The sequence below is a fragment of the Salmo salar genome, chromosome 19 (genome assembly GCF_965601325.2).
Source record: "Salmo salar chromosome 19, fSalSal1, whole genome shotgun sequence".
NCBI classification, from domain to species: domain Eukaryota; kingdom Metazoa; phylum Chordata; class Actinopteri; order Salmoniformes; family Salmonidae; genus Salmo; species Salmo salar.
In genome coordinates this window covers 85374271-85392396 of record NC_138309.1, presented here as the reverse complement: position 1 = coordinate 85392396, position 18126 = coordinate 85374271, and the positions used below count along the sequence as shown (strand labels likewise).

The 18126-nt window shown below is 42.6% G+C and overlaps 1 protein-coding gene across 1 annotated transcript in view; it reads right to left on the bottom strand.

Moving 5' to 3' along the window:
- Positions 1 to 18126, bottom strand: part of LOC106579714 (extracellular sulfatase Sulf-1) — a 96457-nt gene that overhangs the window by 50774 nt on the left and 27557 nt on the right. The window contains exons 2-4 of the mRNA XM_045702807.2: positions 13224 to 13485; positions 10761 to 11000; positions 8068 to 8219 (exon numbers count right to left, since the gene is read on the bottom strand). Coding sequence (XP_045558763.2) covers positions 8068 to 8219; positions 10761 to 11000; positions 13224 to 13251 — 420 coding nt within the window. The 5' untranslated portion in view covers positions 13252 to 13485. The remainder of the gene's footprint in view (positions 1 to 8067; positions 8220 to 10760; positions 11001 to 13223; positions 13486 to 18126) is intronic.

Below are 18126 nucleotides of genomic sequence, written 5' to 3'. Positions count from 1 at the left end.
GCCAGTCACATTCTGTTAAAGGTCCCCAAAAGCACACACATCCCTGGGTCGCTCCTCTTTTCAGTTTGCTGCAGCTAGCGACTGGAACGAGCTGCAACAAACACTCAAACTGGACAGTTTTATCTCCATCTCTTCATTCAAAGACTCAATCATGGACACTCTTACTGACAGTTGTGGCTGCTTTGCATGAGGTATTGTTGTCTCTACCTTCTTTCCCTTTGTGCTCAATAATGTTTGTACCCTGTTTTGTGCTGCTACCATGTTGTTGTCATGTTGTGTTGCTACCATGTTGTTGTCATGTTGTGTTGCTGCCATGCTATATTGTCGTCTTAGGTCTCTCTTTATGTAGTGTTGTGTTGTCTCTCTTGTCGTGATGTGTGTTTTGTCCTATATTTTTATTTAATATATCTTTATTTTTAATCCCAGCCCCATCCCTGCAGGAGGCCTTTTGCCTTTTGGTAGGCCATCATTGTAAATAAGAATTTGTTCTTAACTGACTAGCCTAGTTAAATAAAGGTAAAATATAATTTTCATGATGTCAATGTGACAACTGTTGATAGACGCAGCTGGTAAATTCGCTATATACTCCAATTTCTGTACACTCTTGTCTGTGTGCCAGAGCGCAGAATAACTGACAAATTTACCAACCATCAACACCCATTGAATATGGCCGGTGTCAGTAAACGTTGGTAAAAAAAAAACACAATTCAATTGTTGCCAGCAGCACAGTTGCAGTCACCAACACTCTGAGTAACATGAAAATAGCATAACCAGCTCTGAAAGGGAGAGCAAAATGGTCAGTGAGCTGTTCTCTCATTTGTGTCTGGAAGTAGCTAACATTAGCCAACATTAGCCAGTTAGCTTGGGTGCTTGACTGCTGTTGTTATGTTAGCTAGCTAGCGAATGTTACGTGTATGATCTGTGTAGTATTATTATTCGTATCTCAGAGCCATTTGCTTTGCTAACTATAGCCCTATGTTAGCTAGCTAGCTAACATTGAACCCTGCAGATTCATGCAGGGTAGTAACGTTATGAGTTGGGATTACGGTTCATTGTTTTGCTAGCTGGCTAAATGTTTAAACAAAAGCCTCCACTATGCAAGTAACAATTTGAATAGAATGTTCATAATGTCACTGCAGCAACTGTTGATAGACGTAGCTGGTAAATTTGCTCTGGCTATCTACTCTGAATACTCTCGTTTGAGTGTGCCAGAGCTCAGAATAACAGACGAATTTACAAATGCTCAACACCCGCTGAATATGGCCGGTGTCAGTAAACGTTGGCAAAAAAAAGCATAATTAAATTGTTGCCAGCAGCACAGTTACGGTCACCAACTGTCACGTCCTGACCAGTAAAGGGGTCTATTTGTTATTGTAGTTTGGTCAGGACGTGGCAGAGGGTATTTGTTTTCATGGTTTTGTGTATGTGTTTAGAGGGATATTTTGTGTAGAGTGTTTCTGGGGTTTATTGGTGTAAGTGTCGATGTAGAGGGGGTAGTTGATTTAAGTGGTTCGGGGTGTGTGTGTATTGTAGAGGGGTATTTGATTTATGTGTTCCGGGGTGTTGGGTATGTTCTTGTGTTTGTATTTCTAAGAGGCTGTTCTAGTTTTGTATTTCTGTGTTGGCCTGGTATGATTCTCAATCAGGAACAGCTGTACATCGTTGTTGCTGATTGAGAGTCATACTTAGGTCGCCTGTTTTCACCTGTTAGTTTGTGGGAGATTGTGCTTGTTTAGCTGTGTGCCTTACCGGCCTGTTATTCATCGTTGTGTTGTGTATACGTGTTTGTTTTGGGTTTTTCCTTCTTTGTCCCAATAAAAGAAGCTGAGTGTACATATTCCCGCTGCGTTTTGGTCCTCTCCTTACGACACCCGTGACACCAACGCTCTGGATAACATGAAAACAGCCTAACCAGCTCTGCTAGGGAGAGTAAAATGGTCAGAGTGAGCTGTTCTTTCATTTGTGTCTGGAAGTAGTTAGCAAGCTAGCCAACATTAGCCAGTTAGCTTGGGTGATTGACTGCTGTTAGGTCAGCTAGCCAACGTTAGCCAGTTAGCTTGGGTGATTGACTGCTGTTAGGTCAGCTAGCCAACGTTGTGGGTGTAGACAAAGAAGAGCTCTCCAGTAGGTACCAAAACATTCAAAGGCCATTTTCTCAAAAGTGAGTTTACAAGTTTATCAACATTCAAAGCAGCATTACTTTCCCATTGTTCCTCAACTGTCGTGTACGATATACCATTTTGTAGCTCTGAAGTCTCTACTTTTATCCAATGTAAAAAAACACAATTTCAAATTTTGCTACATAAGACCGAATCGAGACCATCGATCACATATATACTGAGTATATGAATAGTGTGTAAATAGTATTTTTGTTGTCTCTTGTTGTCTTTCCAATATATAACTTACATTTTTATTTTATTTAATGTAATATCTTATGTTGTTCTTGTCTATAACTGTTCTGTAAATGTCATGTATTTATACATTTTATGTGGACCCCATTAAGAATATCTGCTGCATGTCCAGTAGCTAATGTGCTGGCGTTGGTTGTATTGAAAACACTGAGGTCTCTCTCTCTCTCTCTCTCTCTCTCTCTCTCTCATCCTCTGTCTCCGTATCTCCCCGTCTCCGGGGTCGTTACAGGCGCTGAAGTCGCCATGACTACTAGCGTAGCATGGATCCAACCTGTGGCACAGTGGCATGATAGCATGGCACGGTATGACTGCTCAGCCCTGCCAGGAGCCCTGCCAGGAGCCCTGCCAGGTCACAGTGGAACCAGAGTGAGATGGTTAGCGGGATTCCCTTGAAATGGTATAAGTCAGATTAAACCTGATTCATCTTGGAGCTATTCATGGTTTTATAGCTGACTTTAATGACCTGCCTGGATCTGAAGGGAGGGAGGGAGGGAGGGAGGGAGGGAGGATGGAGGGAGCGAGAGAGCTGAGAGAGAGAGAGAGAGAGAGCTGAGAGAGAGAGAGCGAGAGAGAGAGAGCTGAGAGTGTGTGAGAGAGAGAGAGAGAGCTAAGAGAGAGAGAGAGAGAGCTGAGAGAGAGAGAGAGAGAGAGAGAGCTAAGAGAGAGAGAGAGAGAGAGCTGAGAGAAGCACATGGCATTAGCATGGTATTACTGTCCTGCTGTCTTCCAAACCACCTTGACTCTAACCTTGATTACTCTCCAAAAGGAATGAGCCAGACGATGTGTCTCAAATGGTACCATATTCCCTATATTGTGCACTACTTTTGACCAGAGCCCTATGAACCCTGGTTAAGGGGTTAACGGTGCCATTCGTGCCGCAGAGTACCGAGGGAGGTGAGAGTGATGGGAAGGAGGTGAACACACTTCCCAGAAGATAGCTTTGAGTTTCTCTGGCCTTCGTTTGAGACATGTAATTAACCGGTTAGTGACATACAAATGCTAATGTTGTCAAGGTAGTGAATGATAATAGCCGTACAGCAGCACTGTCCAAGAGTGGCTAAACTATTAACAGGCAGTTTACATTGGGCACGTCAGTCAGACAGGAAGTGGAGAAAAATAGACCCTAGCCTGAAGAAGATTAAAAAGTACAGGAAATTTGCTGAAAATATTCCCTGCCTCTGAGTAACAGCCTTAAGTTTGAAGGGATGCTGAATGGGCAAACACTATTTTTTTATATAGAAAAGCCATCTATTTTATATATATAGAAAAGCCCCTACCATCTTATTTATATATATATAGAAAAGCCCCTACCATCTTATTTATATATATAGAAAAGCCCCTACCATCTTATTTATATATATAGAAAAGCCCCTACCATCTTATTTATATATATAGAAAAGCCCCTACCATCTTATTTATATATATAGAAAAGCCCCTACCATCTTATTTATATATATAGAAAAGCCCCTACCATCTATTTTATATTTATAGAAAAGCCCCTACCATCTATTTTATATATATAGAAAAGCCCCTACCATCTATTTTATATATATAGAAAAGCCCCTAACATCTATTTTATATATATAGAAAAGCCCCTACCATCTATTTTATATATATAGAAAAGCCCCTACCATCTATTTTATATATATAGAAAAGCCATCTATTTTATATATATATATAGAAAAGCCCCTACCATCTATTTTATATATATATAGAAAAGCCCCTACCATCTATTTTATATATATAGAAAAGCCATCTATTTTATATATATATAGAAAAGCCCCTACCATCTATTTTATATATATAGAAAAGCCATCTATTTTATATATATATAGAAAAGCCCCTACCATCTATTTTATATATATAGAAAAGCCCCTACCATCTATTTTATATATATATAGAAAAGCCCCTACCATCTATTTTATATATATAGAAAAGCCATCTATTTTATATATATATAGAAAAGCCCCTACCATCTATTTTATATATATATAGAAAAGCCATCTATTTTATATATATATAGAAAAGCCCCTACCATCTATTTTATATATATAGAAAAGCCATCTATTTTATATATATATAGAAAAGCCCCTACCATCTATTTTATATATATAGAAAAGCCATCTATTTTATATATATATAGAAAAGCCCCTACCATCTATTTTATATATATAGAAAAGCCATCTATTTTATATATATATAGAAAAGCCCCTACCATCTATTTTATATATATAGAAAAGCCCCTACCATCTATTTTATATATATATAGAAAAGCCCCTACCATCTATTTTATATATATATAGAAAAGCCCCTACCATCTATTTTATATATATATAGAAAAGCCATCTATTTTATATATATATAGAAAAGCCCCTACCATCTATTTTATATATATAGAAAAGCCATCTATTTTATATATATATATAGAAAAGCCCCTACCATCTATTTTATATATATATAGAAAAGCCCCTACCATCTATTTTATATATATAGAAAAGCCATCTATTTTATATATATATAGAAAAGCCCCTACCATCTATTTTATATATATAGAAAAGCCATCTATTTTATATATATATAGAAAAGCCCCTACCATCTATTTTATATATATAGAAAAGCCCCTACCATCTATTTTATATATATAGAAAAGCCATCTATTTTATATATATATATAGAAAAGCCCCTACCATCTATTTTATATATATATAGAAAAGCCCCTACCATCTATTTTATATATATAGAAAAGCCATCTATTTTATATATATATAGAAAAGCCCCTACCATCTATTTTATATATATATAGAAAAGCCATCTATTTTATATATATATAGAAAAGCCCCTACCATCTATTTTATATATATAGAAAAGCCATCTATTTTATATATATATAGAAAAGCCCCTACCATCTATTTTATATATATAGAAAAGCCATCTATTTTATATATATATAGAAAAGCCCCTACCATCTATTTTATATATATAGAAAAGCCATCTATTTTATATATATATAGAAAAGCCCCTACCATCTATTTTATATATATAGAAAAGCCCCTACCATCTATTTTATATATATATAGAAAAGCCCCTACCATCTATTTTATATATATATAGAAAAGCCCCTACCATCTATTTTATATATATATAGAAAAGCCCCTACCATCTATTTTATATATATAGAAAAGCCATCTATTTTATATATATATAGAAAAGCCCCTACCATCTATTTTATATATATATAGAAAAGCCCCTACCATCTATTTTATATATATAGAAAAGCCATCTATTTTATATATATATAGAAAAGCCCCTACCATCTATTTTATATATATATAGAAAAGCCCCTACCATCTATTTTATATATATATAGAAAAGCCATCTATTTTATATATATATAGAAAAGCCCCTACCATCTATTTTATATTTATAGAAAAGCCATCTATTTTATATATATATAGAAAAGCCCCTACCATCTATTGTACGGAAAACAACACCAGGAAAACAGGAGCCAGATCTTGGTAAAGTCATTGGTCTACTGCATTGACCAATCACCAGAAATGGGTGGGATTTACCAACATAGAAGAGAGATTTTTTACTTTTTTTTTTTACATTTTAGCAGACGCTCTTATCCAGAGCGACTTACACTAGTGAATGCATACATTTCATACATTTATTTTATTTTTTTCTCCATACTGGCCCCCCGTGGGAATCGAACCCACAACCCTAGCGTTGCAAACACCATGCTCTACCAACTGAGCCACAGAGAGACGATCAGGCAAACCAACAGCATGGATAATGTTAGTTAGATTGAGTTAAACAACCTGTATTCAGATGAAAAAAAACGAAATGCGTTTAAAGTGTACGGGAAATCAAATGTATTGTGTGAATGTGTCGCAAAGTAAAATGTATAATTTGGAATTCCTCATGTAGCTAGCAAACTTTAGCGCCACTAGCTCAAGCTGCACGTCGATGTGGCCACAGTGAGGCTGACCCGTACGCATGTTGTGCAACTACGGGTGTGAAAGGCTAACTAGCTAGTGGCAATAATGTCAAGTATACTGTTAAACAAAACACATTGTTTTGACTGGCTCTCCAACCCTGTTCCTGTTTACCTAACTAGCTAGCTAGCTAGATAGCTGCAGCATAGAATATATATATTATATTCTGGAGCTATCTGTACCTTAGCTTAGATTAGCTATATATATATATATATATATATATATATATATATATATATATATATATATATATATATATATATATATATATAAGCTAAGCTAAGCTACAGATAGCTACAGCATATATATATATATATATATATAGATAGATAAGCTAAGCTACAGATAGCTACAGATAGCTACAGAATAGAATATAGATAGATAGATAAGCTAAGCTACAGATAGCTACAGCATAGAATATATATAGATAGATAAGCTAAGCTAAGCTACAGATAGCTACAGCATAGAAAATATATATATATATATATATATATATATATAGCTAATCTAAGCTAAGGTACAGATAGCTACAGAATATAATATATATAGATAGATAAGCTAAGCTAAGCTACAGATAGCTACAGAATAGAATATATATAGATAGATAAGCTAAGCTACAGATAGCTACAGAATAGAATATATATATATATATAGATAGATAAGCTAAGCTACAGATAGCTACAGCATAGAATATATATATATAGATAAGCTAAGCTAAGCTACAGATAGCTACAAATATAATATATATATATATATATATATAGATAAGCTAAGCTAAGCTACAGATAGCTAAGCTATCTGTTGTTGTTACTGTAGACTGTACGTCATCCTTTTTTCACAGCTGTCACAAAATCCTATTGTGCCACGGCAACAATGATTTTGTTGTAAAATTGTATTTGCTTCCATTTCGTTTCAATGTTTATTTATTTCTTGGGCAAGTTGTTAGTTTTATAATGTGTCCTAAGTACATCTGTCTCCCTTTCGCCCGTGTTTCTTGGAGATCCTTTGAATGGTAAAATTTTGTGATACTCTCAACTCATCCTGTGTTATAAAGAACATTCATAACTGGTTTATAACAGATCGAATGAATGTCACTTTAGTTAAGGTGTCTGTGCACACTCTATAAGGGCCATATGACATGGTTATGACTTCCATCATTCCATTCAATTTAACAATGTGATACAGAGGTTGGTAAATGATATAACACCTTGTTATAACAACTTGTATATAGACTATTATGTAGCTTGCAGTAACACATGACAGAAGTTGTCATGCAGACTGGATATTAGCAGTTGCTATTAACAGCTGACATTGGAGCATATGATAACAGGCTGAACAGTCATCTATAACACCCATTATAACCAGTTATATGATAACAGGCTGAACAGTAATCTATAACACCCATTAAAACCAGTTATAGAACATCTCATCTGGCTAGAGAGAGAGTGTGTGTGTGTGTGTGTGTGTGTGTGTGTGTGTGTGTGTGTGTGTGTGTGTGTGTGTGTGTGTGTGTGTGTGTGTGTGTGTGTGTGTGTGTGTGTCTGTCTGTCTGTCTGTCTGTCTGTCTGTCTGTCTGTCTGTCTGTCTGTCTGTCTGTCTGTCTGACAGGGATTGGAACACACACAGACACACACACCCCCGCGGGTATAGACCAGACGTACCTTGGAATACTCCACGCCGTGTTTCTCCTTGTACCCGTTCCGACAAACGGTGTAATTATAAAAGCGTGAATTTTTTATGAGCCCCACCCATTCACGCCACCCAGGAGGGATGTAGCTACCGTTGTACTCGTTCAGATACTTCCCAAAGAACGCTGCAGAGAGGACGAGAGGAGACAGAGACAATTAAGAGTTAGAAAAAAATATATTGTCCATGCAATGTGGAAATTTTTCTTTGGCTTTTCACACAAATTGATAAAAGTACGGAATGGCAGGAGGATCATAAATGTCTTGTCTTTAAAAACCGGGACGTATTTTCTCTAAAGCCTATGATGCAAAAAAAACTAGCAATGTTTGTCATTACAATAGAGGAGGGTCATGAAAGGGATTTGGCTTGTTAAAATATCAGCTCATTTTCCCCCTGTTGTGTCCGAATGAACAAACCTTTACCTTTCTCTGACCCTAACACCCTAATAAAAACCCCTCCTTAGTAACCATCTACCAGGAACTACCTGTTGATTTTAGTACCAGGAACTACCTGTTGATTTTAGTACCATGAACTGTCTGTTGATTTTAGTACCAGGAACTGTCTGTTGATTTTAGTACCAGGAACTGTCTGTTGATTTTAGTACCATGAACTGTCTGTTGATTTTAGTACCATGAACTGTCTGTTGATTTTAGTACCAGGAACTACCTGTTGATTTTAGTACCAGGAACTGTCTGTTGATTTTAGTACCAGGAACTGTCTGTTGGTTTTAGTACCAGGAACTGTCTGTTGATTTTAGTACCAGGAACTGTCTGTTGATTTTAGTACCAGGAACTGTCTGTTGATTTTAGTACCAGGAACTGTCTGTTGATTTTAGTACCATGAACTGTTGATTTTAGTACCATGAACTGTCTGTTGATTTTAGTACCAGGAACTGTCTGTTGATTTTAGTACCAGGAACTGTCTGTTGATTTTAGTACCATGAACTGTCTGTTGATTTTAGTACCAGGAACTGTCTTGATTTTATTACCAGGAACTGTCTGTTGATTTTAGTACCAGGCACTGTCTTGATTTTATTACCAGGAACCGTCTGTTGATTTTAGTACCAGGAACTGGCTGTTGATTTTAGTACCAGGAACTGGCTGTTGATTTTAGTACCAGGAACTGTCTGTTGATTTTAGTACCAGGAACTGTCTGTTGATTTTAGTACCAGGAACTGTCTGTTGATTTTAGTACCAGGAACTGTCTGTTGATTTTAGTACCAGGCACTGTCTTGATTTTATTACCAGGAACTGTCTTGATTTTATTACCAGGAACTGTCTTGATTTTATTACCAGGAACTGTCTGTTGATTTTAGTACCAGGAACTGTCTGTTGACTTTAGTACCAGGAACTACCTGCCTCCCTCTCTCCCTGCCTGACTGCCTCCCTGCCTCTCTCAACTAAAATCAAGAGAGGGGGAGAGAGAGGGGGAGAGGGGGAGGGAGAGGGGGGGTAGGGAGGGAGGGGGAAGGGGGGAGAGAGAGGTGGACAGAGATGGAGAGGGGGGGTAGGGAGGGAGGGGGAAGGGGGGAGAGAGAGGGGGAGAGAGAGAGAGGGGAGAGGGGGGGGTAAGGAGGTGGAAGGGGTTTCAGAGAAAGAGATGGGGCATGCAAACACAACACACGGTCACTAAAGTCAACAGACAGTTCCTGGTACTAAAACCAACAGCCAGTTCCTGGTACTAAAACCAACAGACAGTTCCTGGTACTAAAATCAACAGCCAGTTCCTGGTACTAAAACCAACAGACAGTTCCTGGTACTAAAATCAAGACAGGTCCTGGTACTAAAATCAACAGACAGTTCCTGGTACTAAAACCAACAGACAGTTCCTGGTACTAAACTCAACAGACAGTTCCTGGTACTAAAACCAACAGACAGTTCCTGGTACTAAAATCAACAGACAGTTCCTGGTTCTAAAATCAACAGACAGTTCCTGGTACTAAACTCAACAGACAGTTCCTGGTACTAAAACCAACAGACAGTTCCTGGTACTAAACTCAACAGACAGTTCCTGGTACTAAACTCAACAGACAGTTCCTGGTACTAAAATCAACAGACAGTTCCTGGTACTAAAATCAACAGCCAGTTCCTGGTACTAAAACCAACAGACAGTTCCTGGTACTAAACTCAACAGACAGTTCCTGGTACTAAACTCAACAGACAGTTCCTGGTACTAAACTCAACAGACAGTTCCTGGTACTAAAACCAACAGACAGTTCCTGGTACTAAACTCAACAGACAGTTCCTGGTACTAAACTCAACAGACAGTTCCTGGTACTAAAATCAACAGACAGTTCCTGGTACTAAAATCAACAGCCAGTTCCTGGTACTAAAACCAACAGACAGTTCCTGGTACTAAAATCAACAGCCAGTTCCTGGTACTAAAACCAACAGACAGTTCCTGGTACTAAAATCAACAGCCAGTTCCTGGTACTAAAACCAACAGACAGTTCCTGGTACTAAAATCAAGACAGTTCCTGGTACTAAAATCAACAGACAGTTCCTGGTTCCTAGGGAGTAGGTGGTGTTAGGGTCAGAAGGTGGTGTAGGTGGTGTTAGGGTCAGAGAAAGGTAAAGGTTTCCCCATTCAGACGGAACAGGGAAAAATGATCTGACATGTCATTTGACATGGGGACACGGGGGAGAGAAAAGTTCCATAATGTTCTCACCTGTCCTGTATCCTGTGTTGTTGAGGTAGACAGCGAAGGAGCGTGGTTCATGCTGAGCCTGCCAGGACGGTGAGGAACAGTTCTCGTTGTTGGTGTATGTGTTGTGATTGTGAACATACTTCCCTGTCAGCATGGACGAGCGAGACGGACAGCACATGGGCGTGGTCACAAAGGCGTTGATGAATGAGGTGCCTCCATTCTCCATTATCTTACGAGTCTTATTCATCACCTGGAGAGAACCTGGAGAGGAGGAAGAGGAGGAGGAGGATGGAGAGGAGGAGGATGATGGAGAGGAGGAGGAGGATGAAGAGGAGGAGGATGGAGAGGAGGAAGATGATGGAGAGGAGGATGATGAGGAGGATGAAGAGGAGGAGGATGAAGAGGATGAAGAGGAGGAGGATGATGGAGAGGAGGAGGAGGATGGAGAGGAGGAAGATGATGAAGAGGAGGATGAAGAGGAGGAGGATGATGAAGGGGAGGAGGATGGAGAGGAGGAGGATGATGAAGAGGAGGAGGATGGAGAGGAGGAGGATGATGAAGAGGAGGATGATGAAGAGGAGGAGGATGGAGAGGAGGAGGATGATGAAGAGGAGGAGGATGGAGAGGAGGAGGATGATGAAGAGGAGGATGATGAAGAGGAAGAGGATGGAGAGGAGGAAGAGGATGGAGAGGAGGAGGATGATGGAGAGGAGGAAGAGGATGGGAGAGGAGGAGGAGGGTGAAGAGGAGGAGGAGGATGAAGAGGAGGAGGATGATGGAGAGGAGGAAGAGGATGGAGAGGAGGAGGATGATGGAGAGGAGGAAGAGGATGGAGAGGAGGAGGAGGGTGAAGAGGAGGAGGAAGATGGAGAGGAGGAAGATGATGGAGAGGAGGAAGAGGATGGAGAGGAGGAGGATGATGGAGAGGAGGAGGAGGGTGAAGAGGAGGAGGAGGATGAAGAGGAGGAGGATGAAGAAGATGAAGAGGAGGATGAAGAGGAGGATGATGATGGAGAGGAGGAGGAGGATGAGGAGGAGGAGGATGAAGAGGAGGAGGAGGATGAAGAGGAGGAGGAGGATGAAGAGGAGGAAGAGGATGGAGAGGAGGAGGAAGATGGAGAGGAGGAGGAGGATGAAGAGGAGGAGGAGGATGAAGAGGAGGAGGAGGATGAAGAGGAGGAAGAGGATGGAGAGGAGGAGGAAGATGGAGAGGAGGAGGAGGATGAAGAGGAGGAGGATGATGAAGAAGAGGAGGATGATGAAGAGGAGGAGGATGATGAAGAGGAGGAGGAGGATGGAGAGGAGGAAGAGGATGGAGAGGAGGAGGAAGATGAAGAGGAGGAGGATGATGAAGAGGAGGAGGATGATGAAGAGGAGGAGGATGATGGAGAGGAGGAGGATGATGAAGAGGAGGAGGAGGATGAAGAGGAGGAGGATGATGAAGAAGAGGAGGATGATGAAGAGGAGGAGGATGAAGAGGAGGAGGAGGAGGAGGAGGAGGAAGAGGAGGATGGATGGAGAGGGAACTTCAGAGTTTTATTCGGTACATGAAAACGTAAGTGAAAAAGTACATTTTGTGTGCACTACGTCATCACGCACTGATTTTTATCCACAACAAGTCAGTTTGGTAGAAACACATCACCGAAGGGAAAATGCGCATAATTTCTTCATGTGGATTCTAGAATATTAGCATGAAAATCTATTGCTAATTGGATGGAAACTTATTAACTCTGTTTTAAAAATGGCTTCCCTGATTTTAGACAGTTCTGTTTGAAAACTCTGTGAAGGAAAATATACAAACTACTGCTCGTTAGTGAGAGACAGTGTGAGGGATCATTTCTGTCAGAGAAGAAGAGGATTGCAACATTACATTTCCCTGTGGGTAAACACAGCAGTCAGACTGTGATTGGAGCTTTTCTCAGAAAGAGCGAGAGGGAGAAAGAGGTAGAAAGAGAGAGAGGAGGGGGAGGGCGTGTAAAGAAGGAAGGAGGGAGAGAGGAGAGGAGAGAAGGCGAGAGAGAGAGAGAGGGCGAGAGAGAGAGGGCGAGAGGAGAGAGAGAGAGAGAGAGAGAGAGAGAGAGAGAGAGAGAGAGAGAGAGAGTGAGAGAGAGAGAGAGAGAAGAGGAGAGAGAGCGAGAGAGAGAGAGAGAGAGAGAGAGAGAGAGAGAGGGGAGGGGCGTTATAGAGAATGAAGGAGGGAGAGAGAGAGAGAGGGTGCAAGAGAGAGAGGGCGAGAGAGAGCGAGAGAGAGAGGAGAGAGCGAGGCGAAGAGAGAGAGAGAGAGAGAGAGAGAGAGAGGAGCGAGAGGAGAGAGAGAGAGAGAGCGAGAGAGAGAGAGAGAGAGAGAGAGAGAGAGGAGAGAGAGAGAAAAATAGAACAAAAGAGAAAGAGAAAGAGAGGGGAGATTCAAACAGGAAGCTCTTACAACACATAGTGAACTGAACAACCTCCAGAGCTCCAGGGGGGTCAGTCCATTATTCTTACCCAGCTCTGTGTCCTGATCGTCGGTCATGATGAGGATGATGTTGGGTCTGATGTTCCTGCGGTCTCTCTGTATGCGTCCCCTGAGGCCTCCCTGGGCTCCTGGTAGTGCTGACGGCTTGAACAGCCCTGGTCCCAGCCCAGGAACACGAGGCCCAGCCAGGCCACACACAACAGCAGCATGGCGGAGAGATTGAGAGGGAGCGATGGAGGGTGTCACTCACTCACGGACACACACTGGTAGCTCCCACAGCTGAGGAGAAGTCTGAGGAGAAAGAGAGAAGAGGACTTGTTATGAATCAATCAATCATATTTATTTTATAAAGCCCTTTTAACATCAGCAGTTTCACCTTTTTTTTTATCTGGCCTTTCCCCCAAAGAGCGAGCAAACCAGAAGCACAGTCGAGCCAGAAGCACAGTCAAACCAGAAGCACAGTCGAGCCAGACGCACAGTCAAACCAGAAGCACAGTCGAGCCAGAAGCACAGTCAAACCAGACGCACAGTCAAACCAGAAGCACAGTCGAGCCAGACGCACAGTCAAACCAGACGCACAGTCAAACCAGACGCACAGTCAAACCAGACGCACAGTCAAACCAGAAGCACAGTCGAGCCAGAAGCACAGTCAAACCAGAAGCACAGTCAAGCCAGAAGCACAGTCAAACCAGACGCACAGTCAAGCCAGAAGCACAGTCAAACCAGACGCACAGTCAAGCCAGACGCACAGTCAAACCAGACGCACAGTCAAACCAGAAGCACAGTCGAGCCAGAAGCACAGTCAAACCAGAAGCACAGTCAAGCCAGAAGCACAGTCAAACCAGACGCACAGTCAAGCCAGAAGCACAGTCAAACCAGACGCACAGTCGAGCTGGAAGCACAGTCGAGCTAGTTTTAGTTATGGCCTGTGTATGGGAGACTAGGAGACCTAAGTGTTGTAGGCCTATAGTTTGTGTTTTTGGGATGTCACTTCCTGCTACTGGGAGGGCAGTACTAAGGTGATGGTGCAGGGGGTGCCCCTAAGTGAAACTTCTCACTGGTCGGGGAGGTTGGGGCAATAAGCAGACCAGAGTGACCCTGCCCAATCCAAAAACAAAATGATGGGTCCTTGTCAAAAGTAGTGCACTATAAAAGGCCATTTGGGCCACATGCTAACAGTTCCAGCATGCGCTGTGTGTTGAGTGAAATATTCTACCCTTAAATAAAGATTAGCCCCCAAAACCTCACCCTGACCTGAACACACAGAGAAAAACAATCACATAACCACAGAACCACACAACAGAATCAGATCAACAGAATCTGATCAACAGAATCTGATCTACGGAATCTGATCTACAGAATCTGACCTACAGAATCTGATCTACGGAAGCTGATCTACGGAATCTGATCTACAGAATCTGACCTACAGAATCTGACCTACGGAATCTGATCTACGGAAGCTGATCTACGGAATCTGATCTACAGAATCTGACCTACAGAATCTGACCTACGGAATCTGACCTACAGAATCTGATCTACGGAATCTGACCTACGGAAGCTGATCTACGGAATCTGACCTACGGAAGCTGATCTACGGAATCTGATCTACAGAATCTGATCTACAGAATCTGACCTACAGAATCTGACCTACGGAATCTGATCTACGGAATCTGTCCTACAGAATCTGACCTACGGAAGCTGATCTACGGAATCTGTCCTACAGAATCTGACCTACAGAATCTGATCTACAGAATCTGTCCTACAGAATCTGTCCTACAGAATCTGTCCTACAGGGTCCTGGTCAAAAGTAGTGCACAACATAGCGAATAGGTTGCCAATTGGGACACAACAAATATCTGCACAACTGTGTTGGCCTTTGGCTTTCCATCCTCTCGTCTCCCCCATAGAGATGTGTGGTGATGATGAGCAGCTCTCACAGCTAACAGAGGAACACATGGCACAGCTAACAGGGGAACACATGGCACATCTAACAGAGGAACACATGGAACAGCTAACAGGGGAACACATGGAACAGCTAACAGGAGAACACATGGAACAGCTAACAGGGGAACACATGGAACAGCTAACAGGGGAACACATGGCACATCTAACAGAGGAACACATGGAACAGCTAACAGAGGAACACATGGAACAGCTAACAGAGGAACACATGGAACAGCTAACAGAGGAACACATGGAACAGCTAACAGGGGAACACATGGAACAGCTAACAGGAGAACACATGGAACAGCTAACAGAGGAACACATGGCACAGCTAACAGGGGAACACATGGCACATCTAACAGAGGAACACATGGAACAGCTAACAGAGGAACACATGGAACAGCTAACAGGGGAACACATGGAACAGCTAACAGAGGAACACATGGAACAGCTAACAGGGGAACACATGGAACAGCTAACAGAGGAACACATGGAACAGCTAACAGAGGAACACATGGAACAGCTAACAGAGGAACACATGGAACAGCTAACAGAGGAACACATGGAACAGCTAACAGAGGAACACATGGAACAGCTAACAGAGGAACACATGGAACAGCTAACAGAGGAACACATGGAACAGCTAACAGAGGAACACATGGAACAGCTAACAGAGGAACACATGAAACAGCTAACAGAGGAACACATGGAACAGCTAACAGGGGAACACATGGAACAGCTAACAGGGGAACACATGGAACAGCTAACAGGGGAACACATGGAACAGCTAACAGAGGAACACATGGAACAGCTAACAGGAGAACACATGGAACAGCTAACAGGGGAACACATGGAACAGCTAACAGAGGAACACATGGAACAGCTAACAGAGGAACACATGGAACAGCTAACAGAGGAACACATGGAACAGATAACAGAGGAACACATGGAACAGCTAACAGGGGAACACATGGAACAGCTAACAGGAGAACACATGGAACAGCTAACAGAGGAACACATGGCACAGCTAACAGGGGAACACATGGCACATCTAACAGAGGAACACATGGAACAGCTAACAGAGGAACACATGGAACAGCTAACAGGGGAACACATGGAACAGCTAACAGAGGAACACATGGAACAGCTAACAGGGGAACACATGGAACAGCTAACAGAGGAACACATGGAACAGCTAACAGAGGAACACATGGAACAGCTAACAGAGGAACACATGGAACAGCTAACAGAGGAACACATGGAACAGCTAACAGAGGAACACATGGAACAGCTAACAGAGGAACACATGGAACAGCTAACAGAGGAACACATGGAACAGCTAACAGAGGAACACATGGAACAGCTAACAGAGGAACACATGAAACAGCTAACAGAGGAACACATGGAACAGCTAACAGGGGAACACATGGAACAGCTAACAGGGGAACACATGGAACAGCTAACAGGGGAACACATGGAACAGCTAACAGAGGAACACATGGAACAGCTAACAGGAGAACACATGGAACAGCTAACAGAGGAACACATGGAACAGCTAACAGAGGAACACATGAAACAGCTAACAGAGGAACACATGGAACAGCTAACAGGGGAACACATGGAACAGCTAACAGGGGAACACATGGAACAGCTAACAGAGGAACACATGGAACAGCTAACAGGGGAACACATGGAACAGCTAACAGAGGAACACATGGAACAGATAACAGCACTGAAGGAGGAGGTGAGAAAGCTGAGGGGTGACAGAGAGAGAAGCCAGAAGAACAGCCCACCTCAGACCCGGAGTACAACCTCAACACCACGATGGGACAGACAACTCAGGACCCACCAACCCCCCGCTCCTAACAGCCCTCCGCTCCCCTGATGGTCATCCTGACAACCCTGCCCACATCCACTGAGGACACACAAAAGCCACAGATTGTGCTCCTCATTGACTCAAATGGCAAATACATTCAAGAGGATACATTTTTTTTCCCCAAACACAAAGTGGCTAAACTCTGGTTCCCAAACACTAGGCATGCCCTGGAGCTGTTGTCAGAGGACAGACTAGGGTCTCCCAGCCACATCATAATTCACACGGGCACAAAAGACCTGAGGGCCCAGCAGGAAACGGTGGCCACAGCACTCAAGGGAGTGAGTGAAAAATCTTCTTCCACTTTCGCCAACGCACAAGTGGTTATCTCCACCTGGGCGTTGGCTACCACAAAAATACATTCTCTTTGCCACCATACAGCGGCTGAAAGAAAGCATTTTTCCGGGACTGTGCCTCAAATCCTAATGTCTACCTGGCCCACCACTCCACCCTGGACTTGAACAGCCTTTATGACCAGGTCCACCTCTACAAGGCAGCAATGACAACTTTTGCCAGGACCCTGAAAGACGTCACCCTCAACCACAGCCCCAGCACCTCATACAGGAGCAACAGAGCATTGGACACCCCTCCCAGACCTGCAAGACACCCACCCAGACCAGCAAGCCCCCCCCCCCCCCCCCCCCCACGAAGGACCTGCACCGAGAGAACCCTTGCAAAGAGGACCTACACCCAGACTACAGCTTCACCAGCCACACCCCAACCAACTGAGACCACCCCAAACAACCCTTGGCCACACCCTATATAGTCCCCCCCCAGATCAGACCTATGCCCCTTCTGCCCACCCCATATTTACATTTACATGTTAGTCATTTAGCAGACGCTCTTACCCAGAGCGACTTACAGTAGTGAATGCAGACATTTCATTTCACGCAATCCCTTTCTCCGTACTGGTCCCCCGTGGGAATCAAACCCACAACACTGGCGTTGCAAACACCATGCTCTACCAACTGGCAAGGACCTCAACATGACATATTCCCAGGCCGTGGGCAGAGCAACAGGCCCAACCCTAACTATTACAACGGCCCAGGCCCCATCCTGCGACCTAAGAGTGATGTATCAGATGCTCAACATGCTCTGCTCACTCTGGGGCCTAA